This window comes from Chrysemys picta, chromosome 14, assembly GCF_011386835.1.
Source record: "Chrysemys picta bellii isolate R12L10 chromosome 14, ASM1138683v2, whole genome shotgun sequence".
NCBI classification, from domain to species: Eukaryota; Metazoa; Chordata; order Testudines; family Emydidae; genus Chrysemys; species Chrysemys picta.
In genome coordinates, this window is record NC_088804.1 from 41,888,567 (window position 1) to 41,915,052 (window position 26,486).

Here is a 26,486-nt window from a genome sequence, read left to right on the forward strand (position 1 = left end):
CTGGGGAGCTGCAGGTGGGAGGCTGCGCTGGCTGGCTCGCCGTGGGCTTACGCAGCCTTGTCACACGACGCTTGCTGGCAGGCTGCAACGGGAACAAGCTGCCTGCCCAGCAACGGGGGGGAGTTGGGTCCGTCGGGACCAGGGGCTTTCTCAGGGAGCTCCGTGGCTGGAGAGGACCCAATCACCGTGTCACTTCGGCAGGGAAGCCGGAGCAATCTGGGTCCGGAGCCGTGGGCGAGCCTGCAGCTGGGCTGCCAGAAAACACCATTTGCGCTTCCCAGTCTCCATACATGACAGGAAATTAATTGAAGCTTTTCAGCTGTTGCTAACTGTGTGTTCCGCTTTTCAGGAGGCGCTTGGCTCACTGTCACGTACTATCTGATTAGCTGGCTTCAGAGCCTCCGGATTGTCAATCTGGGCTTCTGGAAACTGATTTGAAGAGGAAAATGTCGCCCGGTGCAGCAAGCGCTCCCTGCTTCCCCCGTGATACGTGGGAGGTGTGTGGTCTGGCCCGGACGGCCTCCCACGCCTTCCCCACTGCACCTACGGGCCTGGCTGACTCAGCCAAGTCACGCCAGGGCAGGTTTGAAATCGACGCGCCCTCCTGTGAGTGCTTGTGTGGTCACCATCCTCTTCCCCTTCTGGTATCTGGGCTCTTGGTTTCCTCTCCCCGCAGGCAGGGTTTACATTTCATAGCCCTAACTCCCACCTGCCCACACTGCTCTCCCCTCCCCGGTCCCTGGGCAGCTTGGTTCTTTCCTTTGCTGTTTATTGCCACCTTGGAAGCAGAGTGGGGCTTTGGTGCAGATCCTCAAAGGTCTTTGGACTCCTAACTGCCACAGAAATGAATAGGAGTTTGGTACCTGGAGGATCTGGGTCTTTGTACCGAGACTAGCTAGTCAAAAAACCCCCCTGGAAACCCTCTGAGCGTCCTGGGCTGGGCTGCACCCAGCGGCAAGTCCCTGCTTGGAGACTCATGCATGTTCCCCTGAGATCGACAGAGATCCGGGCACTGCTGGGAACACCCTGCAGCCACCTTGTGCTCTTTGCACAGCAGCTGGGGGACTGGCCCTGCTGGCAGACAAGTGTTGCTAGGACTGTGCTCCGTCCTGTCCCCCCGCCTGTGTTCCGGTCCCTTGCAGACGGGGGAATTAGCCCTGCTGGGCTCTCCCTGCCCATTTGAACATGGCTCCCTGGAAATGTCCAGCTTGTGGGAAAGGAGCCCGTGGATGTGACTCGGGGGGTAACCGTGTCGCTTTAGGCAGCCTCGTTCCAATCCCTGGGCACCACCCTGAATTTTGGGGAATTTGCCCTGCCATAAATTCAACATTTTGCTGCAGAAAAACGTTTTTCCAGGCCCAGATGTCCTGCCCGCCTATGCAGAGTGCGCTGGGCTGAGCGGGCTGAGATGACAGTACTCTGCCTTTCCAGGAACCCCTCAAAATGGGACTGTGCTCCCAAGGAGGCATTTTCCCTGGACGCCCTCTGCAGAGGGATAAACCTGCTAAAGAAACCCCCAGACCACATAGAACAACTGATGGGGCGGCTGCTCCACCTGTCTGCCAGGGAGCTGGGAGCCCCATGGCCAGCTCCTCCCTGCGCTCTCTGCCGGAGGTGCTGCTGTTCAGACTGGTGCCGGCTGCTTGCTTGGGCGTCTAGCAGAGCCATGCAGTGGGAGCAGGGACCTGCGGCCTCCTGCTAAGCCCTTGTCCTGTGATGCTCAGCACCTCTGCGTGTCCCGGGTGAGGCTGTCTGCTGTAAGCTCCCACTCCCCTTGCTGGTTATTAGCCTTTCACCCGGCTCGCAGCGCAAGGGGTCTGCAGAACGGGGCCCCCCCGTGCCTGATTCTCTGTCCGCTTGCTTTGGGGGTGGTGTATGGGAGAGGCCCGAGGCTGCGTGTTTCCAGTTTCCCCTCCTGGTTCCTTGTTAGAGTTCATGTAAGTAGCAGGCGCACCCTGGGGCGGCCAGGTTAATTAGCCTGCCCCGCCTGTGTCAGTTCACACCTTGGAGCGCTGTGCTGGTTCCAGGCGGAGGGAAGGGGCCAAGCTCAGGTTGGGCTGCGGCAGTGTCCAATCCATGTCTGGCTGGGGGCAGCCGGGGGCCGGGCCAAAGGGACGGATGCTCCAGCCGGACTGAGCTGGCACTGAGCGGCTGCGGTTAGCGGGTGGTGTGAGGCCGGGCGGACTCTGCAGCACCAGTCAGCTTGGAAATTGGGTCGATGGGGGTTGAGTGAACGCTGGCTGTTCGCAGTGTCAGATCCTGTGCAAAGAGAGCAGGCTGGGGAGCGGGAGGGACGGCCCCCTGCCCTAGTGAGCTTAGCCCAGGCTCAGGGTGCCAGGGTGGGCGAGCAGCACCTCCAGTTACACACGGAAGAGGTTTAACCACGGCGCCTGCTGGCAGTGGGGCTGCCTCTGGGGTGACGGCAGCAGCTGCCCCAGTGCAGTGTCCTGCGCTCTGCTGTCCTCATCACTCGGCTTTTCTGGTCACTGCCTCCTAAGGAGTCTCCCGCCCGTCACCCCAGCTTCCAGCTTCCAGCTATGGGCCGCGACTTCTCAGAGGCTTTGCAAAGGAGGGGCCGAGTGACTGAGCAGCACGTAGGACAGCTGTGAGGGGGGGCAGCCTGACCTCTGGCAAGACATGTCCTGGTCTGGGACACTCTGCTTCTCGGCAGCCTGGCTCCAAGAGCTCAGGGCTTGCATGTTTGAATAGGATCTTAATTGAACAATGCTGATGGTTCCTCCCCGCGCTGCCTCCAAGGAGCCTGGCTCGATGATGAGGTCTGGGTTTTAATATCATTCTTCACGCAGGAGTCGTACATCTTGTAAATCTTCAGCTGGCATCAAACCCCTGCTGGCCTTGGCTTTAATAAAGCAGGGATGGTTTGCACCTCGGGCAGCATATCCCTTCTCGGGGCAGCATATCCCTTCTCGGGGCATCTGCGCCGGCCCCTCTGCACTGCCCCTGCACTGCCTGACTCCAGAGACACCCAGTAACTCCCATGGGTGCTGGGGGAGAGCCCATAGAAGGCCCTGGGGATGCTGGCTGCATAACAAGTCCAGAGCTGAGAGACCCGCACAGACGCACTCACCCCACAATGAAAACACGGCTCATGGTGGCCCCGTGTCTGCATGGAAAGCAGGGACCATGTGGGTGGCTCGTCCCCTCTCTGGAGAAGGGTCCGCGCTGGTGTGAGCTCTCCTGCATTCCCCTCTCCCTGCGTGCCCTCAGAGCAGCTCTTCCCCCCCCACCACCCCCGGCCCATTTAGAAACTCCCTCGCTGTGTGACATCACAGCGGCATTGTGATGTCACCATTCCATCAGCCGCTCAGTGCCAAGGGAACGAGGGAAGTAGAGGGTCGCTGGCGAGAGCTGGCACTTCCCCTTGGGAAATCTGTCTAAAATGGGCTGTGGTGGAGGCAGGGATCCCAGCGCCAGTCCAGCCTGGACTCGAGCAGTTCCTAGATTCCAAGGTCAGAAGGAACCGTTGTGGTCACTTCGTCTGACCTGGACAGCACAGGCCAGCGACCTGCCCCACAATAATCCCTAGGGCAGAGCTCTTCGAAAAACCTCCATCCGGATTTAAACCTTGCCAGGGACGGAGAAGCCACCCTGATCCTGGGTAAGTTGTTCCAGTGGTGAATTACTCTCACTGCTGAAGATGCCTCGTTTCCCCCTTTCCTTCAGAGTCTTCTTCCAACCCACATCAGCATGCGCCTTCACTAACTGCCCTCAGCGGGCGCTCACCAGCCAGGGACACGGGCAGTGGGAAGTACCGGGTAGTGGGGCCTGAGTGGAGGTGCTAGTTGCAAGGCCCAGACCTGCTTTTCAGAGGAGCTGGGCCAGTGTCTTAAGGTGGCACCTGAAATCTGAGCTTTCTTGTGAAAACATCGGCCCAAGGTCCTGCCGTGACTCAGTGCCAGAGCTGGGACTGGAACCCAGGAGTCCTGGCACTGTGAGGCACCGGGCAGCGTGAGGCTCCCAGGCACTGCCCCATCTCTGCTAGACTGAGGGATGGAAAGACCAACCTCCCTGTCTACTGTGGCTCCCTGTCCCTAGTGGAGTTTACAGGGAGCTTGGTGCCTCCAGCCTGACGCCCCAGCCCCCCTGCCTTCCCCTGCTGGGCTCGGGGACGGGGAATGCCCCTCGCATGAGCAGCACTAGTTAGTAATTAACAGTCCTTGGCACCGACCTGGCCAGCAGTAGCAGGAAGGCGGGGGGGGGCTGTCCCCCCCCTCCCCCTTGCACAGAGAAGGAAACTGAGGAAACTTGGCCACATGGCAGAGAGCAGCCTGGTTAGCAGGGCTGGCATAGCCGCGTGCCCAGCCCTGGAGCCTCTGTTCCCCCTCCTTTGCCTAACACGTGAGTGCTGGTGTGGGGAATTCCAGAGCACAGGGGGACCCCATGGCCTGCCTACCCTGAAAACCCTGCCAGCTCCCAGCTGCTTGGGAGCCCAGGGCAAGGTTCGGGTGGAGCTCGGGGTGCCTGGCAGAGGAGGGACAATGTGGCCTTCTGCCCCCAGCTATGCAGCCACGTCACCCTGGTGGTTCACAGGGTTCATTTAGTTTGGGACTTGTCACTTCTTCCCAGCCAGTGGTGCCGGGGCCGCCTGCCCCCTCGTGTGTGTGTGTGGGGGGGCCCAGCCAGCACCGGAGACCAAGCACAAGAACCTGCCTCTTCCAGACTTGCCAGAAGGCCCCTCCCGCAGAGCGCTGACCCGAGTCCTGGGCAATGAGGCCGAGGTGCCAAGCGCTGTGACAGGCCCTGGGAGGAAGGTAATTTCTGCAGCAGCAATGTCCCATTTGCCTAATTACAGCCGTTCATTTTAATTAACCTGCCGGCTGGCTCCCCTGTGCCAGCGGCTCCAGACACCAGCCTGGCCCAGGCGGGCGGCAGCTCCTCCAGCGGGCCAGCGATGCTGCATGAGCGTCTTGGCACCAGTCCCTCTGGCTTCCTCCTGTAACAACCCCCTGTATCGAGTCGGGGTGGGACACAAGGTCAGCCAGGGCAGAGCCAGGAAAAGAACCTGAACACACCCAACAACCCCCCCACAGCCCAGTCCACAGCTTTAGCCAGAAGACCTCCCTTCTCCAGATATAAAGCCTTCCCCCCCCCCCCCCGGCTCTCTATTCCCCACTCCAGCCCTGTGTAAGTGCTGGCTGGGCCAGGGCCTGGCAGTACCTACTGCAGGGAGATGCCCCTGCCTGCCTGCTAGGGACGCCCACTTACTGCCTGGAGCCCCAGGTGGTGGGAGAGGTGGGACCCCCTAGCAGGCAGGGGCAGCAAGGCAGAGAGCAGGTGTCGCTCAGCCATGGAGCTGTGCTGTTTCCAGGCCGGCCTGCTCTGCTTGTGCACCAGCAGGGAGGGGCCCTGCAAAGGGCGTTTTGCACTAACGTGCTGGGGACTCAGGCCTGGGGTTTCTGTTACTAGTGAAAGCAGGAAAAGGCCCCGAGTGGGGCTGGGAATGGGGCAGGGGTTTCTTAGTTGCTAAGCGCTGATGCCCGTTGGTAGCCTGTGTGCAATGGCTCCGGGGGCCTGGACTCACTGCTAAGGCACGTGGGCTGGTGCTGACCCCTCCCACACGCTGGCCCCTCAATGAGCCACGGTCCATGGCCTCCCTCCTCCCCCCACACCGCCCCCCTTCCATTGCTGGGCATAAACCGGAGCCGCGCATCCCAGGAGCTGCCAGGCCAGCCCCGCTCGCCAGTGTCGAGTTCCCGTAGGCCTCCCTGTGCCGGCCAGCGCCTGTGTGCTCTGGGCGAGGGCAGTTTTAACTCCAGGCGCTGAGCGGGCTCCCGGTGCGCTCTGCGTTTCCAGCCGCGGATTTACTAGCAGGCGGGGAAGGCAAATTCAAGGCAGATAAAATCATTTTACCGGCAGAAATCGGGCCATTCGAGCGCTCTGGTGAGCTGGGGATGAGGGGGGCTCTGCCCACCCCCCGTGGGGATTCTCACAGGCAGCCGTCAGGCTGATGGGGGGCTGACAGGTGCGGGGCGAGGCGGAGAAGCCCAGTGCTGTCCTGGCAGGGCCCTTCCTCACACCCTGTGCCGGCACAGCTCGGCTCCCGTTCCGGCCACAGGCCCTTCAGCTGCTGTCCCCCTTGGCAGAGGCTCCCTGGGCCAGGGCCTGGCTCTGGTCTCTCATGGGCGTGAACACGGACCCAGCTGGCTCAGAACGGGAGACTGGTGCAGAGGCAGGCTGCAGATGTGGGGAGGGGGTTCTCATGGGCCACGCCCACATTCCCAGAATGCACCGGAGGGTCCTCTGGGTGCCTCGGAGCTGGTCCCTTGGGTGCCCACCAACCGGAGTGGAGCAGTGGTGTTTCCAGCCCTAGGGCACATGGGGATGGGATGGGGTCAAGTGGGACACCGTCGGGCTTCAGCGGGCAGCACCCTGGCTGAGAGCCCATTTTCCTCTGACTCCCCTTAATAAAAGGGGCCACTTTAAATGCAGCCCCCTTGCCCCGAGTGCGGCCTGAGAAGGGACCCTGCAGGGCAGTGGCTGGGAGGCTGTGTGGGCGGGGGGCTGCCCCGAGGATGGACGGGGCAGCAGCTGCGTGCCCCTAACACCAGTATTAGTGAGTGGGGGTGCAACAGCGCCCCCTAGAGGCCAGGCCAGAGCTGAGGGCATCTGCCGCTGTCAGTCAGCAAAGCGCAGGGGGACAGTCTGGCTCAGCCTGACTCTGTTACCTGGCACACGTGGCTTCTTGTAGCCGGCCCTGAGCTCCCAGAGGGCATGGCAGCCCCTGGCCTACCACGCAGCCTCACGGCCATGCCCTGGTCCCACACTCACCGTGCACTGCTGGAGTCGCTCGTTCTGGAGGGCGCAGACTGACTCCCCATGGGGAATGCAGGGGGCAGGCCGTTCAGGGGCTCCAGCAGGGCTTCGCCAGGGTGGGCGTTGCTAGATCCCACCAGCCCTGGGGTAACAAGCTTGGCTACAAGGTCAGGCTGGTGGTGGGGTCTGTTCGGTGCAAACACAGGCGGGCGGAGCCCCCAGGGTGCGGGCAAGAGGCAGCAGCACCCGCTGGAGCCTGCCTGCGGTGTTTCCACCCGGGATCGTGCAGCCTGACTAATGTCCTTCCATTACATGTAACAGGGGAATGATGGGATTTCCGGCTTCCCCGCGCCTCATCCAGCGTCCGTTTCAGTACTGCCTGGGGCTGGCTGGCTGCCTGCTGGGAGCGGGGCTCCCGGACTCTGGGCAGGCACCTGGGCCAGGAGCAAGTGCGCAGAGAGCATTAATTGCTCCTGTGCCCGGAGTCAGGTGAACAGCAATGACAGTGCTACAGGCCAGACCAATCAGCAGGCCGGGTTCCTTTGTGCCCCCGTGTGGCTGCCCGGTGCTGGGGCCTGGCCTGCAGGAGGCGCCCCGGGGGCTCCCCCATTGTTGCGAGCACTGGTGCAGCTCTGCTGGCGTTCGCAGTAGAGTGGGGGACTAGCGCAGACAGGGCTCTGGCGTTGCTGCGACCTAGACTTGATCAGAGCCGGGTTAGAGCACATCCCCGTGCCTGTCAGTGCTAGGGTCGCTGTTGCGCCCCAAGGAGTGGGAGAGCGGGGGGATTTGCCTGGTAGATGCAGCCTGTCTCTGCATTGTGACATGCAGACTGGCGTGAGGGCACAGGAACTGCCACATGGGGCCAGGACAAATGGGCCCCGGATCCTGCCTCCAGCAGCGACCAATGGCTGATGCTCCAGAGGAAGGAGTTACATCACCAGCTGTAGCGTGAGGTGCTGTTGCTTCCTGACCCCAGCTGGGGCTGAAGCATGGGGATGGATGGCCTCTGTCTCTTGGATCCCTGAATGTGCCGTTCTCATTCCTGCCTTACTGTAGCCCCCGCTGAGCTGCTGCTAGAAGCTGTCGGGGTCAATCCCAACGAGCGTCGCCCCTGGTGCCGGCAGAGCTCTCGCTGGCGTGCGTCATGCCCGACTGAAAGGCGGGTGCCCTATTTCTGCCACGCAGGCTGGGGATTAGCTCCCGCGACGCCCTTAGTCACCATGTTCCTTAGCCACATCTGCATTCCAATAGCTCCAAATATGGGCTAATTTCATCGTCTCTCCTAAGTCAGCTCTGCCAGCTCCCAGACACGTGTGCGTCTCCGCAGGGGAGGGCAGCGCAGGCAGGCAGGTTGGCGATACAGTGGGACGGTGGTGAGGCAGTGGGAAGTGCCAGTGACACAGGAGGGGGCTGCAATGCAGGGTTCACTGGTAGATGGCTGGCAGAGCTGGCTGGAAAAGCCCGAACCCCCCAGGCCTGTTACTGTGGCCTGTGCCAGTGCGTGGGGGCTGTGGCCTCATGGGGCTGGGGGGGTTCCTGCAAAATTCCCAGGTGCCTTTTCTATAGACATGGCAGGATTTCATCCTGGAAATGGCCCGGGAGCAGGGGGACGTTGGGGAGGGACGGGAGCATGGGAGGTTGGTACTGGTGGTGGGGGAGAGGGGATGGCCCAGCCCCAGGTGAGATGGCCAGAAGGGTCAGTGCTGGCCCAACCGGAGCATGGGGGATTGTGGGTTCCAATGGGACAGGGCCATTCTGGAGCGTGGCTGTGATCCAGGCAGCAAGGAGCAGAGCATGGTGCCCTCTGGCTGGGGGGGCCTGCAACCCCCAAGCCCAGCACTGCAGGGCAGGAGTTGCTCTGGGCTGTGTCTGATGGGACGTGAGTCCGGAGCTGCCATGCACCGAGGCTGCTCTGAGAATCAGAATCCTGGGAGTGTCGGGCTGGAAGGACCTCGAGAGGTCACCGTCTCCAGCCCCTGCGCTGGGGCAGGGCGGAGTAAACCTAGACTGGGGTCTGTCCATCCTGTTCTGAAACCCCCCAGCCTCCCGTGGTCCCTGCTCCAGTGCGTCGCTCTCCCGGGAGTTAGGAAGCTTTTCCTAATACACCTCTACTCCGCTAGAACACGACTTCGGATAGAACGCGGTAAAGCAGTGCTCCGGGGGGGTAGGGCTGCGTGCTCCGGCGGATCAAAGCAAGTTCAATATCACGCGGTCTTACCGCGTTATAGGTGAAATTTTTTGGCTCCCGAGGACAGCAGGGTAGAGGTGTATCTCACCTCAGTCTCTCAGGCTGCAAATTAAGCCCATCACTTCTCCTACCTTCAGTGGACATGGAGAACAATTGATCCCCGTCGTCCTTACCACCAGCCTTTCCCTAGCTGAAGCCAGGTTGAAGGGAACCATTGAGAACTCGCCTGAGTCCAGTCTTTTAGCCACTTGTGCACCCACTTTCTAGTCATTTCACCTAGCCCACATTCCCCTAGTTTACTATGAGACTGTCAAAAGCCTCACTAAAACCAAGGTCTACCACGTCTCCTGCTTCCCCCAGCCACTAGGCCAGTGACCCTGGCAAAGAAGGATCTGAGGCTGGTTTGGCATGATTTGTTCTTGGCACACCCATGCTGACTGGTCCTTAGAACTCGCTTATCCTCTAGGGACTCACAAACTGATGGTTTAACAAGTTGTTCCAGGTATGGAAGTCGGGCTGCCCGGTTGATAGTTCCCTGGGTCCTCTTTGTCCCCCCTTTTTAAAGACAGGTACAATGTTTGCCCTTCTCCAGTCGTCCGGGCCCTCGCCCGTCCGCTGGGAGTCCTCAAAGGTAACTGCTAATGGTTCGGTGATTGCGTCCGCTCGTTCCCCGAGCCCCCGAGGGTGCATCGATCAGGTCCCGCCGGGTTGGATCCACCCAGCGGATGGGAATGTTCTTTGGCCGGCCCCTCTGCTGAGCTGAGCTCTGCTCCGAGCCTGGCAGCGCAGCGCTGGGGCTGGCAGCGAAGCAGTTAAAAGTTGCTGCTCGTCTCCCTCTTAGGGTTTTCCTCATGAACTGCAGCTTGAGTCAGAGGCTGTGGAGGTGGCAGGCGGCACGGCGGCTCGGGCTGGCAGAGGAGGCTCGTGGTGTGAGCACTTGCTGGGTCCAGGAGGCAGCGCAGAGAGAAGTGAGGCTGGGGCCGGCAAGCAGGTGAGTGGGTGGGGGGAGCAGAACAGGGCTGGGACTGAGGGATCCCCGGCGGTGAGCGGGGCTGTGAAGGAGTTGGGGAGTTGCCGGGCGGGTGCAGCTGGCAGGGGGCGGCTCCCGGGGGCTTTGGCGAACGCCGTGTGCCAGGGCAATGGGCCGCTGCCCACAGAACTTTCCCAGCGAACTTTGGCAGCAGCTGCCACTTGTCACAAAGAGCCACAGCCTGCGACTTGGCGAGTCTGTGAACGCCGGGCGGGCGGCACGGCCCCCTCTGGGTCCCAGCCCAAACTCAGGGGGTGCAGGAGGGAGCGCGTGAAAGCCACAGACTGCAGCTGGGTGCCAAGAGCAGGGGTCTTGGGGCTGGAAGAGACCCTTTGCCTCTCCCTGCCCTGCGGGGTCCCCATGCCCTGTCTGCCCCCCTCACTCATGTTTCCCCGGCGAGCAAGGGGGAAATGCCGAGCACATCCCGTTGTGCCAACTGGGCACAGACACGGGCCAGCGAAACCCCTCCAGATCCCGGCTGCAGTGGAGTCTGCACGGTGGGCTGGGCCGGGCACCAGGGTGAGGGGCACTTTGGCAACCCCTGGAAGGGCGAGAGAGCAGCGGGGAGCCACAGAGCCAGCCCGGCGCAGCCCACTGGGCTCTGCCGGGCCAGCCTGGGAACGGCTGCGGGTAGGCAAAGCCCTCGGCCGAAGTCCTGAGTGCAGCCCATTCCTGGGGCATCCCCCAGATACACGGGGAGGGGTGGGTGGGAGCGGGACCCCCGTGGTTACACGGGGAGGCAGGGGGGAGGGAGAAGGACCCCAGTGGGTACATGGGGAGGCGTGGGAGGGGGAGGGGAAGGAGAAGGACCCCGGTGGGTATATGGGGAGGTGTGGGGGGAGGGAGGGAGCGGGACCCTGGTGGGTACATGGGGAGGCTTGGGGGGAGCAGGGGCTTGGCCGAGCTGGGAACCGAGATCTGAAGGGTCCCGACTCCCAACATGGGGAGGCGTGGGGTGAGTCTGACTGGAGCCATTGCGTGGCGGAGGCGGGGAGGGAAGGAAAGGGAGCTCACCCCAGCACTGGCTGGGTTACCCGGGGCAGGGCAGGGGCTCTGTCCCCAGGGGAGGGGTGGTAAGAAGGGGCATGCAGGAGGGGGGAGGCAGATCCCCTCCCACCACAGCTCTCTGCCATTGGCCAGTATCCTGCTCTTCCCAGCTCCTCTCCCCCACGCTCCCCTGGGCTCCCAGTCGCTGGGCCCTGCAGGAACAGCTCCGGTGCTGCACATGGCATTCGCCTCTAGTCCCAAACTCCGGCAAAGTCGGTACTGGCCCTGGCCCCCGGGAACACTCCGGCCTCACGAAGGTTCCCATCACCCCCCAGGGAGCAAGGACTAACCCAGAGAAGCAGCAGGGACCCTGGTCCCCAGGAACACCTCCCAGGGGCAGGTTGTGGCCCCTGGAACCCGCTAACTGGTCACCGCGTCCCCTTCTGGCTCCAGCCACCACCCGGTGCTCCCTGGTGCCCTGTGCGCCCAGCACGGCCAGGCTGGAGCCAGGACCCGTCACTGTGGCCCCAAGTGGCTCATCTCCACCAGCTGCTCCCCCCCCATTGCACCTTCTCTCTCCCTCCCCACGTCCGCAGGGCCCTGGCCAGGGACCTCTCCTGTCTCCTCCCCTCCAAGCACTCCGGTTCGCCACGGGGAAATGGCTCCCGCCCCTTGTGCTGGATTCACTGATACACTGCTCCTGTGCCCGCTCGCCCTCTGCCCGCCCCAGTGCCTGCTCTGGGAGTGAAGCTGGAAGGCTGCAGGCTCCCTTCATCTGGGAGGTACATGTAGACCCCGGGCAAACTCTACCCACGCCAACCTGCAGCACTGCCCCCCATCCCAGCCCTGGACTCCCCCCCCCCCCAGCTCTGCCGGTGCCCCTCACTCCCGACCTGCAGCCCTCTGCTACTCCAACCCTGCCCCCACAGCTCTGCCAGTACTCCTCACTCCCAACCCACAGCCCCCTGCTACTCCAACCCTGCCCCCACAGCTCTGCCGGTGCCCCTCACTCCCGACCCGCAGCCCCTGCTAGCCCAGCCCTGAGCTCCCTGCACATAGCTCTGCCGGTGCCCCTCACTCCCGACCCGCAGCCCCTGCTACCCCAGCCCTGGGCTCCCTGAGCTCTGCCAGTGCCCCTCACTCCCGACCCGCAGCCCCCTGCTAGCCCAGCCCTGGGCTCCCTGAGCTCTGCCGGTGCCCCTCACTCCCGACCCGCAGCCCCTGCTAGCCCAGCCCTGAGCTCCCTGCACACAGCTCTGCCGGTGCTCCTCACTCCCGATCTGCAGCCTCCTGCTATCCCAGCCCTGGGCGGCTCTTGGACAGAAACTGTGGTGATCAGTTTTGTGGTGATTTCGGGAGGGAGCTGCGTGTCCCCAGACCCCAGGGCTCCTTGTCACATGGGACGTGTGGTGGGATTTGAACCCCGGCGTCGCCGAGTGAAGGCCAGGGCGTCCGTGCTCCAGGCCCCAGGGGACGTCTTTCCGAGGTGCCCTCGGTGTTCTCAGCGCACAGAAGAGCCGTGCCAGCTGTTCCCTCAGCCGAGTCTCATGGCAACGTGCGGGGAGGGAGGAGAGCTTCCTGGGCTCGCCTAGCAACGCCGTGGGCTTTTCCGCTTGGCGGGGGGGATGGCGTGTTAGGGAGCCCCTGGGGGTGGGGAGGTGCCCTGGGCTGACTGGGCAGCGGAGGATTCTCTGGCCTGGGCAGAACGGGGTGAGGAATCCCAGGCAGGACTGGCTGGTGCCTGGCCTGGGTTGCTACAGCCAAGGGCCTGCTGGAGGGGGTCCCGCACGTGGCTCCCGCATGGGCGGCCTGCCGGGGGGAGCAGTTATCTCCCCGCTCCTGCCCCTTGTTGTTCAGCAGGCTGGGTTTGAATCCCCGCCATCGGCGACTCGCTGGCGCTCACACAACCTGCCCCCTCCCTTCCGGGGCATCTGTGCTGAGCCGTGCCGCCCTGCCCCTGCCAGGAGAGGCTGGCGTGCCAATCACATGGCGCTGGCTGGGGGAGAGGGGAATGCAGCTCTGGGCGGGGGCTGGGTTCATGGTTCTCTCCTTTCCATTCAAATCCTTCCCTGCCCTGTGCCGCTGGTCCCTCCCTCCTGCCCCTGGAGTGTGCCTGGGGACAGAAGGGGCTGTGCTCAGGGATCAGATCCCCTCCAGGGGCCCTGGCCTTTATCCAACCTGTCTGTGCTCTTGGACCCTGCAGGTGACCCCGCTGAGCGACCCCTGGCGCCTGTCCCCCCCGGGAGGAACGGGGGCGGAGAACCCCGGGGTACCCAGTGCTCATCGAGCCATCCAACAAGAGACACTGACCCAGGCCAAACAGCGGATCCCTCCTTCACCCTCTGCTCCTAGGCCCAGACACCCCTGGACAATTCCTCCGGCGGCCTCCTTGGCCAGGCTGTCTGCTGCTGACTCCAGCCGACCCCTCGCTGCTGCGGATCCCGCCTTGCCGCCCACTCGAGACGCTTTTTGGGGGGTTCCATTTCGCTGTTGACTTTGCAGTCGAGCCCATTGACCGCCCAGCCTGCGTCTCTCCTCGCTTCCTCCCCCGCCCCTGGGCAAACGCGATGAAAGCAGGGCAGCACGAGGGCCGGGCAGAGGCCATAGGAGCGTGAAGCGGAGCCGCTGTTCACCAGGACACAAGCGACTCAAAGCTGGGAGAGAGGGGGGCGGGTTCGTGCTGCAGCCAGTGCCCCCGGGTCAGCCGGGGCCGGTGCTGAGCAGGGCACTGCCTGGAGGGGAAGAACAACACATCCTCACTCATCAATATCCGGAGGGAAATAAACCCTCATTGGCTTCATTTGGCAGCTGGCCGGCGGCGGGCTCTGGAGGTGACAGCGCCTCTTGCAGGCCACAGTCATGAGGTGCAGGTTTCAGAGACTCCAGTGACGGCGAGGAACAAATCGGAAGCCACCGGCTAACTGGGGCTGGCCCCTCCTCACCTGAGCGCCTTCTCTGCCACAGGGCTCGGTGCCCAGGCCGACTCCCAGCCCGTCTAGCGGGAGAGTCCCTGGTGGCTGCCCCGAGAGGCGGCGCTCCTCTGGGCTGGAACGAGCCCTCGTCCCATAACTCTTCCTGGGGCTGCCTTGGGCCCGGTCTCCACCCATCACAGCCCCGGATGCTCTTTGCCCCCAAATCCAGATCTTAACTCCACGTTCTTCTGTCTGACTGTCCCACCACCGACTCCTCCGAGCAAGGACCCTGCCCAGCCCGCCTCCGCCAGGATGAACGAGATCCCGGACCTGGCGTCCCAGTCCTCCTTGGGGGTGGTCTCTGCCACCTGCGTCTCCAAAGTGGAGCTGCGGGTCAGCTGCAAACACCTGCTCGACCGGGACACGCTCAACAAGTCGGACCCCTGTGTGGTGCTGCTCATGCAGTCCCAGGGCCAGTGGATGGAGGTAGGTGGGTGGGGCCGAGACGGGGCTGGGTGACCTCGTGGTGTTTGTATTGGGCTGCCCGCATGCACGGTGCTGGCAGGATGGCCCTGCTGGGTGTGCCCCGCGGCTCGGGGCAATGTGGGGATCAGCACCTACCCCGGGGGCTCTAGCCAGGGCTGGGCCAAGGGACTTCTCACCAAACGCTGAACAGGAATTTTCATCAGTGTCCGGGGGGGAGGGGGGTCTGGATGAAAACACGCTTGTTTGGGGCTGCGAATTCCACATTTGAGCCCCCCCGTCGCTCTGTGGCCTCGGAACATTTTGTAGATGCCCGGTGGTCTGGATCCGTTCGGGTGGGCCCCAGGGCTCGGCCGGCGTCAGGATCCCTGCGCTGCGGGCGGCACATGCACAGGGCTTCTCCCCACGCCAGGCTGCACTGCTGAAAACGCCCAGTGTAGACGCTCCGCACGGGCGTGAGCGACCTGCCCCCGAGCCCGTGCAAACCCTCGTGCTCCCAGGTACTTGCAGGGTTGCTTTGAGTTCCCCCCGCGCCCTGAGCACAAGCCGCTGGGAGTGGTGGAACCGCATGGGCACCGGGGGAGCTCTGCTTCCCCATCGCTCCCCCTCCCCACGCAGCTCAGAAGCAGAGCGGGGGGGATGTTTGCGCTGAGAACACGGCTGCTCTTGGCATGGCCGTTCCCTGCGATGGGGGTTCGGAGTCAGCACAGGGGCGCTTTCGTGGCACGTCCATTTTGACCTGCTCCTGGGGGCCCGATCCTGCGAGTTGTGCTCATCCCGTCCGGAGCCGGGAGCGAGCCCATGTGACCGCCGGGTCCGGGCACAGCACACGGAGCTGGGAATTGTCCCTGGGATGGCCCCGACTGCAGGCGTATTCAGGGAATTGCTGACAGCCGTCGGGAAAAGGCCGGATTCCCAGAGCTGGTTCTCACGGCCAATTCCCTGGGAGCTGGGGCCAGCGGCACTGCACAGGTGTGTCTGGGTGTGGAGGGGGGCCATGTGCACGCTCTCCCCCCCCAAGTGAACTGAGCCCAGGGGGTGGTTAACTAGCGGGTGTTCCGGGTTAGGGACCGTAACACCGCGTCGCCAGAGACACACTGTGACCGCTCGTCTGCAGGGGATGGCCTCATGCCAGCCCCTCACACCGGGCAGAGGCTGGGTCACACACATTGGGTCCCATGGGTGAGCTGTGGCAGCCGGCGAGAGCCCTGCTCAGCCATTCAGCCTGTGGCCACAAAGGGCCTTGTCACAGCCCCGCAAGGCAGGGGGTGCAGAGAGGGAAACTGAGGCACAGAGTGGTCCAGGGCCTTGCCCGGCGTCAGTGACAGAACCAGGAGCCCTGGCTCGCAGGCTCCTGCCCCGGGGCGCGAGGCATTGCCGCCTTATGAGCCTGGTTGCAGAGGGAGGGAAGGGAGCGTCAGGCAGACCCTCCCGCTCCCCTGATCCCTACTAAGCCCGTCCCTTGAGCCCTGCTTAGGTTGGATTTGGTCACACGCCTGCCCCATCACTCTGCGGTGGGACTATTTTTAGCAGCACTGAGGCTTTTTTGCCATCTCTCAGGGCTAGGGGGGCTTAGTCGCTGCCCGGCCACGCTGCACTAGGGGCCGGGCTGCGGGGCACACGGGGGCCCCAGCCTGCCTGCGCTCACCCCTGCCTGGCAGAGCGAGCAGAGACTGGGGAGGCCGACCCGGTTTCAGCTCCCAGCTCTGAGGCCGGCTCGCTGGGCAGGGGTCTCCAGCCTAGGGTGACCAGATGTCCTGATTTTATAGGGACAGTCCCGATATTTGGGACTTTTTCTTATATAGGCACCTATTACCCCCCACCCTCTGTCCCGATTTTTCACATTTGCTATCTAGTCACCCTACGAGTCCAGCCTGTGCCAGGCAGGGTCAGCCTGGATGAGGCTAATGACCCCCTCTGGCCTAAACAATCGATGCAGGAACTTGTACGTCCTGGCCTTGCTCTGTGCCTCAGTTTCCCCATCGGTCACACAGGCATAGCTCCACCACCCTGCCTCACCACGGAGCCGCTAGGGCTAATGGAGATGCTAATTAACGATGGTTAATGACCTATCATGTGACACGGGGTGAATGTGAGCGATGGAGTCTGGGGGCCTCACCACAGGGAGAGGGTCCAAGCCTGGGGACTTTGCAGTTGGTTTGCCTGGGTCCCGGTGTCCCCCTTTTGCCCCAGCTGATCCCCTCGGGCTGCATCGGGAGCTCCTCGCTCGTACTGTACACGGGCAAAACTCCCTGTGTGGCGGGTGCCTGGGTCTGGCTGTTGTCAGACACCTGCAGTGAGCCCTGCTGGGGTGCGGCCATCGCTGGCCTGCCCAGCCCCCAGCCCTAGGGGGGTTCTTTGTGCAAACAGCACACAGGGGACACAACCCCTTTAGACAAGGAAATATCACCCATGCAGCCGGGTCTCCATCCCCCCCAGGGCCTGTTGCATTCTGTGCTGGGAATTACCCGGGCTGCCACCAGCAGGAGATGGGGGACTGTGGTGGGGATGCAAGGTGCGATGCACACCCTGCTGCCCACAGGCCACAGCCCAGCGCTGGCCAGGGAGGGAGCTGAGCTGAGCCCGGTGCCTGCAGACCCCCCTGCCCACCTTCTCTGTGACCTGCTGGGCTGCATTCGCTGGGTGCCAAGGCATGTTGGTGGACTGGTGCTCCCGCAGCGGGGCCAGGCTGGCGCTAGGTGGTGGTTTGGTTGGGGTTTTGCAGGTTCTCTCGGCAGGCGAGGGAGGCAGCGGGGCTGTGCCTCTCCAGTGCCTGGAGGCGATGGCAGGGGTGGTGCTGTGCTCACCAGGGTTGATCTGGGGTCCAGGTGCTGGGGCTGGCACTGTCCTGGCAAGGTGCCTTCCCCAGGAAGTTGTCCTGTTGACTCAGAGCTGGCAGGGGGTTGGTGTGTGGGAGGCCGCGCCGTTCCTGGAACCGGCTCCACTGCGCCTTCTGCCAGCATGGCTCAGCGCATGAGAAAACGCACCCCCAGCCCTTCCGGCTGCACACAGGGACTCGGGCGCCAGCCAACACCCCTGCCCCCACAGCCCCTGCCACCCCCTCTGGGACAAGGGCCCAACAGCAGCCCTGGGGAGAGACTGGCCTGTGTACCCCACCCCCCTGACCCGTAACCAGGCGCAGGATCACCCCATCGCACAGCCAGGCTGGCGCCTCCTGGCTTCAGGGATTGCCATTACACCCCGCCTTCACTTGGTAAATCAAGGGCCAATAAAATGTGAAGTTGGCTAAAAATGACCCCCCGAAACGACCCTGGCTAGCGGATAGGCCACGCAGCCAGAGCCCGCCAGGCCAGGATCCGTGTGCAAGACGTCGTCTGTAACCACCACCGACGGGCCATGGAGCACACGGCCACGTCTAGTCCTTCTGACAGCTCCTTCTGCTCCGCTTAGATGGGCAGGCCTGCGGGGCTCTGCCCCCCTGTGACAAAGTGGGACTGTTCTTAATGTTTCCTCTGAATACTGTGTGGATGCCTCAGTTTCCCCTATGCATTTCTTAAGTCTCTAGGTGGTAGGGAAAGGCCAGTGTGCATAAATCACTGACACTCTGTCTCCCTGGCAACAAATGGCCAGGGCCCCTTCCTCCCCTGCAAGGAAATAGATAAAGGTGAACAAAGAGATCAGGTGACCTCCTGGCCCAGGAAAGAGACAAAGCTGGGAGAAGGAGGGGCTGGAGGGGGTTTGGGAGTTGGAGCTACCTGGGGACTAGGAGTGAGGGCAGACGTGGGTGTCTGGCTCTCTGAACCCCATAATGGACCCGGCAGAGGGGTCCCGTTTGCCGCTGTACCTACAAGCTCTGTTTTAGACCCTGTTCCTGTCATCTAATAAACCTCTGTTTTACTGGCTGGCTGAGAGTCACGTCTGACTGCGAAGTGGGGGGTGCAGAACCCTCTGGCTTCCCCAGGACCCCGCCGGGGCGGACTCGCTGTGGGAAGCGCACGGAGGGGCAGAGGATGAATGCTCCCAGGAGAGACCCAGGAGGTGAAGTCGTGTGAGCTTCTTGCCCTGAAGACGGTCTGCTCCGAGGGAGAGGAGGCTCCGCAAAGTCCTGAGTGGCTTTGTGGGGAGCAGTTCCAGAGCATCGCCGGGGGACTCCATGACACCCCCGCAGCCCCTATGTGCTGCTTCTGGTGTTTGGCGTTGTCTGGGATGGGGTGGGTGGGCGTGCCCTGTCCTCCTGGGATTGGTCCAGGGGGCTTCTGTTCCTCCGCTAGGACTTGCCTCAGACCTGGTTGCGACATAGGACAGGTGGTACAGCCGTCACCGTGGAATATAGCGTGGTACAGAGGGTGGAGCTGTCACCGTGGGTACAGCGTGGGACAGCGGCGGCGCCATGACCGTGGGTACAGCGGGGGAGGGTGACTGGAGCCGTCACGGTGGGTGCAGCGTGGGGCGGGGGGCAAAGCCGTCACCGTGAGTACAGGGGGGACAGCCAGCGGCGCCGTCACGGTGGGTACAGCGTGGGACAGGCGGCGGCGCCATCACCGTGGGTATAACACGGGACGGATGTTAGAGCTGTCACCGTGGCAGATTGCTGGCCTCTTTCTGTTTTGAAATCTGAATGCTGAATCTGGAATTTGAATCTGATATCTGTTGGACATTCTCATCATAATGTTTCTTTTGTGCTAGTTTCCTGGTATTAGCTCTTCTGTAGCTACTTCATGATTAATTGTCTTTGGCTCAAGAAGGTGGTTTGGTGTTAGCGGTTGGAAATGTACAAAACACAAAACGTCCAGTAAGTTCATGGAATATGGTGGGCAGGACTTTTTGTTCCAGAACGTGGAAGAAGTAACCCATGCCACAGCCATTTTAGGATTGATTCTGACCAATGGGGGGAGTTGGCTGCGAATCTGAAAGCTGAAGGGAATTTGGGTGAAAATGACCATGAAATGGTCGTTTTTATGATTCTCAGGAAAGGAAGGCGTGAGAGCAGTACAATAAGGACAATGGACTTCAAAAAAGCGCACTTTAACCAACTCCGAGAACTGGTAGGTGAGGTCCCACGGGGAGAATATCTAAGGGATATAGAAGATCAGGAGAGCTGGCAGTTTCTCAAGGAGACAATATTAAAGGCACAACTTCAAACTATCTCGATGCAAAGGAAAGACAGGAGGATTAGTCAGAGGCCAGTATGGCTGTGTCAGGAGCTCTTGAATGACCTGAAAACCAAAAAGGGATCCTACGAAAAGCGGAAACACGGACAAATTGCTAAGGAGGAGAGGAGCACAAAAGAACAGCACCAGCATGTAGGGACAACAATCAGAAAGGCGAAGGCACCAAGTGAGTGACACCCAGCAAGGCACATAAAAGGCAATCGGAAGCATTTCTTTAACTACTGTAGGAGCAAGAGAAAGACAAAGGAAAGTGGAGGTTCTCTACTTAGCGGGGAAGGAGAGCTAATAACTGATGACATCAAGCAGTCTGAGGTACTTGGTGCCTATTTTGTTTCAGTCTTCACTCAAAAGGTTAATGGTGACCAGATAGTCAACGAGGGACAGAGAGTCCTGTGGCACCTTTAAGACTAACAGATGTATTGGAGCACGAGCTTTCGTGGGTGAATGCCCACTTCGTCAGATATTCAACGTAATTAATATTAAGAACAAGGGGGAAGGAACGCAAGCCAAAATAGGGAAAGAACAGGTTCATGACTATTTAGATAAGTGAGATGGATTCAATTTGGCAGGTCTGATGAAATTCACCTTAGGGTACTTAAGGAACTAGGTGAAGCAATCTGAGAACCGTTACCAATTATCTACAAGGACTCATGGAGGACAGGAGAGGTCCCAGAGGACAGGAGAAGGGCAAACATAGTACCTAGCTTTAGAAAGGGGAACAAAAAGGACCTGGAGTATTATAGGCTGGTCAACCTAATCCTGATACCTGGAATGATACTGGAACAAATGATTAAGCAATCAGTTTGGAAGCACCTGGAGGATAACAGGGTTATAAAGAATAGACAGCATGGATTGGTCCAGAACAGATCATACCAAACCAACCTGATTTCCTTCTTTGCCAGGGTTACTGACCTACAGGATGTGAGGGATGTGACAGTAGATGTGATAGAGCTTGATTTTAGTTAGACTTCTGACACCGTTCTGCATGACATTTTCACAAGGAAACAAGGGAAATGTGCTCTAGATAAAATTACAAGAAGGTGGACGCGCACGCAGTTGAAGGATCGCTCTCAAAGAGTAGTTCTCAATGGCTCACTCTCAAACTGGGAGTGGATCCCGCAGGGGTCAGTCCTGCGTCCGGCGCTAGTTCATATTTTCATTGATAACTCGGATAATGGAGTGGAGAGTATGCATAGCAAGTGTGCAGATGACATGAAGCTGGGAGGGGTTGCAAGCACTTTGGAGGGTGGGATTAGAATTCAGTAAAGAGAAGTGCAAAACACTGCACTTAGGAAGGAAAAGCAAATGTACAATTACGACCTGGGGAATAACGGGCGAGGCAGTGGTGTTGCTGAAAAGGGATGTGGGGTTAAAGCGGATCACACATTGAATCTGAGTCGACAATGTGATGCAGTTGCAAAAAAGGCTCCTATCATTCCGGGGTGTGTTAACTGGCACGTTGTATGTAAGACACGGGAGGTCATTGTCCTGCTTGACTTGGCATGGTGAGGCCCCAGCTAGTGTCCTGGGTCCAGGCCTGGGCGCTGCACTTTAGGAAAATGTGGACAAATGAGCGAGAGTCCAGAGGAGAGCAACAAAACTGAGCAAAGGTTTAGAAACCTGCCCTGTGAGGCCAGGTTAAAATACTGGGCGTGTTTAGTTCTGAGACAAGCAAACTGAGCGGGGACCTGAGAACAGTCTGTAATCAGTGCAGGGCTGTTCTAAAGAGGCCGGGGATCAATTGTTCTCTGTGGCCACTGAAGGTAGGAGAAGTGGTGGGCTCAAACTGCAGCAAGGAGACAGGTTTGGTATTAGGAAAAACATACGTTAGCACAAAGGTTTTTGTCTGTGAGCCGGTGACCTGGCGCGCGCAATGAATCCTGGTGTGGCATGTTGCAATATTCTAACAATGGCTCCCTCGAGCCTGCCAGGGCTTTGGTATCTGGCCTGACTTTTCTGCTAACCCCTTTGCCTGGACTTAGTGTGGGCTCTACACAGCGCGCTTGGACTGAGAGCTCGAAGAGCCCCTCGTGACTTGTTACTGCTCTTCGTCCACTGGGCATCCCCTGGAACGATTTTCACCAGGATCCCAAGCCACTTGACATGCTGTGCAGCATGAGCGGTGTCCCCGGAGAAGAGACGACCCTTTCCACTCAATTCAGACAGATCCGCGCCAGCCTTGCGCCAAGGACCAGCCGCAATGTCATGTGGCTTCTGTGCTTTCTGCATCTTGTATTGCTTGCCGATGTCCCATCTGGTACTTTCCCTCCCGTGGCAGCATTCACGCCTGGCCAGAATGGGTCGTCTCCAGCCCCGCTCTGACGCTTCTCAGCACCCAGGTGGGCTTTGTGGAGCATTTCCAGCCGCGTGTTGTGTGGCATTACGACACAAGGTCCTTTGCAGCGATTTCAGCTCAATAGTGCCAGGGCATGCCAGTGCGGGGCCGGGGCTTGCCCTGCTGGCCAGCCATCTAGAATCAGTCACTCAACTCCCATATGGTTGGGGCCTGTTTCCTGTCCCAGTTGAGCTCGCCGTGTCTTCTGTTGGCACGTGAGTTGTGTTTGCTCTGAACTCCGCCCCACCTGCTCCTTGCCTCGAAAGCGCAACCACATCCGCTGGAAGAACCAACTTCCTCTGGGGCCCGTAGCTCAGAGGAATCCTCCACTCTGCAATGTCATGCAAGCCCTTGGCACGGAGGGGTGTAGCGCCTGGCTACCGAGGGCTCATGCTCCATTGCTTCCCCAGCCAAATTCGGCCTCTAAAGTGTAGTCAGCAAAGAGCTGCAAACCACACGAAGGGCCGGGGCCGGGGGTGGGCCTGAGCGCAGTTCTGCTGTGTGGAGCCAGCCCGGGTGAGGGCAGAGGGTCTCCACTCATCTCCGAGCAGTGCAGCACCCACGGGCCTGGGCCACCTTCCCTTGCCAGTCAGCCCAGCCCCATTCCACACTGGCCCAGGCAGCCCGCTGAGGGAGCTCCTCCTGGCGCCCGCGTGGAGAGGGATTTCTCTAGCTCTGGGAGGCCTCCTCGTTTGGGTGTGTTTCCATCGGTGGCCTGGTGTCCCCTGGTTCGGGTCGTGTTGGGCTCCTTTGTCACCGACACCGGCTTCTCTGCATTGTAAGGCTTTTTCCTGGTCCCTGGGGTGTTGATTATTTTCACCCCAGCTGTGTGTGACGGGGCGCGGCAGGAGCACTGCGCGGGGGTGTGTGTGATGGGGTGTGGCAGGGAGCACTGCGCGGGGGTGTGTGTGATGGGGCGCGGCATGTTATGGGGCGAGGCAGGAGCACTGCAGGGGGGGTGAAGGTGATGGGGTGTGGCAGGAGCACTGCAGGGGGTGCGGGTGATGGGGCGCGGCATGTTATGGGGCGAGGCAGGAGCACTGCAGGGGGGGTGAAGGTGATGGGGTGTGGCAGGAGCACTGCAGGGGGTGCGGGTGATGGGGCGCAGCATGTTATGGGGCGAGGCAGGAGCACTGCAGGGGGGGTGAAGGTGATGGGGCGTGGCAGGAGCACTGCAGGGGGGGTGAAGGTGATGGGGCGCGGCAGGAGCACTGCAGGGGGTGCGGGTGATGGGGCGCGGCAGGAGCACTGCAGGGGGGGTGAAGGTGATGGGGCGTGGCAGGAGCACTGCAGGGGGGGTGAAGGTGATGGGGCATGGCAGGAGCACTGCAGGGGGTGCGGGTGATGGGGCGCGGCAGGAGCACTGCAGGGGGGGTGAAGGTGATGGGGCGTGGCAGGAGCACTGCAGGGGGGGTGAAGGTGATGGGGCATGGCAGGAGCACTGCGCGGGGGGTGCGGGTGATGGGGCGCGGCAGGAGCACTGCAGGGGGGGTGAAGGTGATGGGGCGTGGCAGGAGCACTGCGCGGGGGGTGCGGGTGATGGGGCGCGGCAGGAGCACTGCAGGGGGGGTGAAGGTGATGGGGTGTGGCAGGAGCACTGCAGGGGGGGTGAAGGTGATGGGGCGCGGCAGGAGCACTGCAGGGGGTGCGGGTGATGGGGCGTGGCAGGAGCACTGCAGGGGGGGTGAAGGTGATGGGGCGTGGCAGGAGCACTGCAGGGGGGGTGAAGGTGATGGGGCGTGGCAGGAGCACTGCGCGGGGGGTGCGGGTGATGGGGCGCGGCAGGAGCACTGCAGGGGGGGTGAAGGTGATGGGGTGTGGCAGGAGCACTGCAGGGGGGGTGAAGGTGATGGGGCGCGGCAGGAGCACTGCAGGGGGGGTGAAGGTGATGGGGTGTGGCAGGAGCACTGCAGGGGGTGCGGGTGATGGGGCGTGGCAGGAGCACTGCGCGGGGGGTGCGGGTGATGGGGCGCGGCAGGAGCACTGCAGGGGGGGTGAAGGTGATGGGGTGTGGCAGGAGCACTGCAGGGGGGGTGAAGGTGATGGGGTGTGGCAGGAGCACTGCAGGGGGTGCGGGTGATGGGGCGCGGCATGTTATGGGGCGAGGCAGGAGCACTGCAGGGGGGGTGAAGGTGATGGGGCGTGGCAGGAGCACTGCAGGGGGGGTGAAGGTGATGGGGCGTGGCAGGAGCACTGCAGGGGGGGTGAAGGTGATGGGGCGTGGCAGGAGCACTGCAGGGGGTGCGGGTGATGGGGCGCGGCATGTTATGGGGCGAGGCAGGAGCACTGCACAGGGGTGCGGGCTCCAGTCCTCAGTGCCGCATTCCCGGGGGGTCCATGCAGCTGCCGGTAAATCCCAGCACTCCTGGGAGGCAGGCCAGCCCCAGCTGAGCATGGGCCACGAGACTCCCGCTGCTGGGGACGGATGCCCGGGAAGCTGGGGGAGGGAGGCGTGGAGGAGCCAGCCGCACTGGAGCAGTGGTTTCTCAGCGCTGCAAGCTGAGCGGTGATGTTCTCCATGGCGATTGCATTGTTCCCTCCCCCGAACCTCTCTCCTCCCCTGCGCACTGGCTTGATGAACGCAGCTGCTCCCCTCGGACAGCCGGGCTGCGGGAACCCGCCCCCAGGACCCAGTTGCTTCCTTGTTCCCTGCCACCCTCTCCCGCAGGCACGTGGCTCTGAGCAGCGAGGGCATCGCACAGACACCGCCCTTGGCACCGTCGTCCAGGGAGGGGGGCCTCCCCCCCAGCTGCCCTCCCTGCATGTGGGGCAGGGGGACAGTGGGCGAGGGACAAGGGCCAGAAGGGGCCGTGCTCGAACCCCTCAGTGCCTGGCTGTTCCCACCTACTGGAATAACCCTCTGGGGCTAGGGTGACCAGAAAGTAAGTGTGAAAAATCGGGATGGGGGTGGGGGGGTAATTGGCACCTATATAAGAAAAAGCCCCAAATATCGGGACTGTCCCTATAAAATAAGGACATCTGGTCACCCTATCTGGGGCCCACTGCCGTGGGTCTGACTGAGAGCAGCTGCTCTAAGTTGCGCTGGGGGCTGACCTAGTCCCCGGGGAGCTCAGGGCCAGGGGACGGGAAGCAAAGGTGCCACAAGGTCACTGTGTAGGTGCAGCACCATCACCAGCGGGGGCACAGTTCAGTGTGTGGGAACTGCTGGGTACGGCTGGGCCGGCCGGGGGCCGCGTGCGCTGTTGATTCTCTGGCCGCCTTTGTCGTTCCCCGGAGTGTCTGCCAAGAGCTCTGCCAATGGGGCGTCTGGCCTGGGAGAGGCAATAGGAGTTTGCTTTCAAAGGGAGAGATTAACTTGCCCCTAGGGACAGGCGGGTGGAGGGGCTAGTGAGGTACCGGGAGGGCATATGCCAGGCCAGGCTCAGGAGAGCAATAGGGGAAGGCGACCCCGGCTGGCCATGAGGAACACCCCCATCTGGCCTCCTCAGACCTGACGAGAGCGGCCAGGCAGAGCCCTGCTGCAGAGTCACGAGGAAACAAACGGAGGGTTTCTAAGGGACTGTTGCGTCCACTTTCCAGCTTCGTGTGATGGCTGTAATTCCCATTCACAGACTCGGGTGCCCTCTGATGGATGGAATCAGAGCTGCTCAGCGTGTGTCATAGGTACCATACTGCTAATGGCCAGTGGGGAGTCGCCTTTAGCGGGAGGGGCCTGGGTGTTGGGAGTGAGAGGCTCTCAGTTCCATCCCCACTGTTCTGAGTGGCTGTAGTATGCAGCAAAGTGACAAAGATGAAGGCCTAGGTGGCTACGGACTCATTATAACATCCATGGAGCCATGGTGGGGCACCCTGACACCCCACTTTATCCGCGACTGGCATGCAGGTGCCGCAGGTGGAACGTGCCCCAGACTGCCCCTGCCCACGGCAGTGCTAAGGAGCAGATTCAAACCAAGAGGCGGGGGGGGGCTTTAGGCAGGATGCTGTGAAACAGCCCCCAGAACGGGGCTCCTGTCTCCCAGAGCCCTTCCCTGGAATGTGCCTGCGTAGCAGTTATGGCAACCCATTTCTTTGCTGGAGCCGATCTGCGCTGTATCCTAAAACTGCCATTCGCACTTGGAGTGCCGAGAAAATCAATAGAAAACAGGTGCTGAGCTGGGGCATTTCCACCGCCCCGGAGAACCGCTGGGGCTTTACACATTCCTGAGTCCAGCCTGACACCGGCTCCTGGCTTCAGAACCTGGGCTTGATGCTCCACAGCGGACAGCCACGCTGGCCCGAGAGGGTCACCTGGTTCCCACCTGGTTCCCTGGCGACCGACTCTGCCGTGAAAGAGAAGCTGGATTTCCAGCCGCCCCGTCCGGGCAGCCGCCCCCATGTGTAACGCTGGGAGCTGAGTGCCCTGTCAATGTACTAACGCGGTGCAATGAGATTAACCCGGACAGTTATTGCATCTAATTCATCATCCCAGCTCATTAGCGAGACAATCTTTGCTGAGGTTTTGCGAGATAAACATGCTCCTAGAAATCAATTGCTACACAGCTGAGATTTGATAACGGCCATATTGAAATCCTTGTTCCAGGCACTGAACGGAAAGCACAGCCGTGTAATCAGTACGGAACGGGATGCCGTGGTCGCTGCTAATCTCCGAGCCTCTTCCCGCCGGATACCGTAGGGCAGGGCCACG

General features: G+C 61.4%; 1 protein-coding gene across 1 annotated transcript in view; it reads left to right on the forward strand.

Annotated features, from left to right (window-relative positions):
* Positions 1-9,702: 9,702 nt before the first annotated feature.
* Positions 9,703-26,486, forward strand: part of CPNE7 (copine 7) — a 40,855-nt gene continuing 24,071 nt past the window's right edge. Inside the window, exons 1-2 of the mRNA XM_008173599.4 lie at positions 9,703-9,953; positions 13,183-14,377. Of these exons, the coding sequence (XP_008171821.1) occupies positions 14,204-14,377 (174 nt within the window). The 5' untranslated portion in view covers positions 9,703-9,953; positions 13,183-14,203. The remainder of the gene's footprint in view (positions 9,954-13,182; positions 14,378-26,486) is intronic.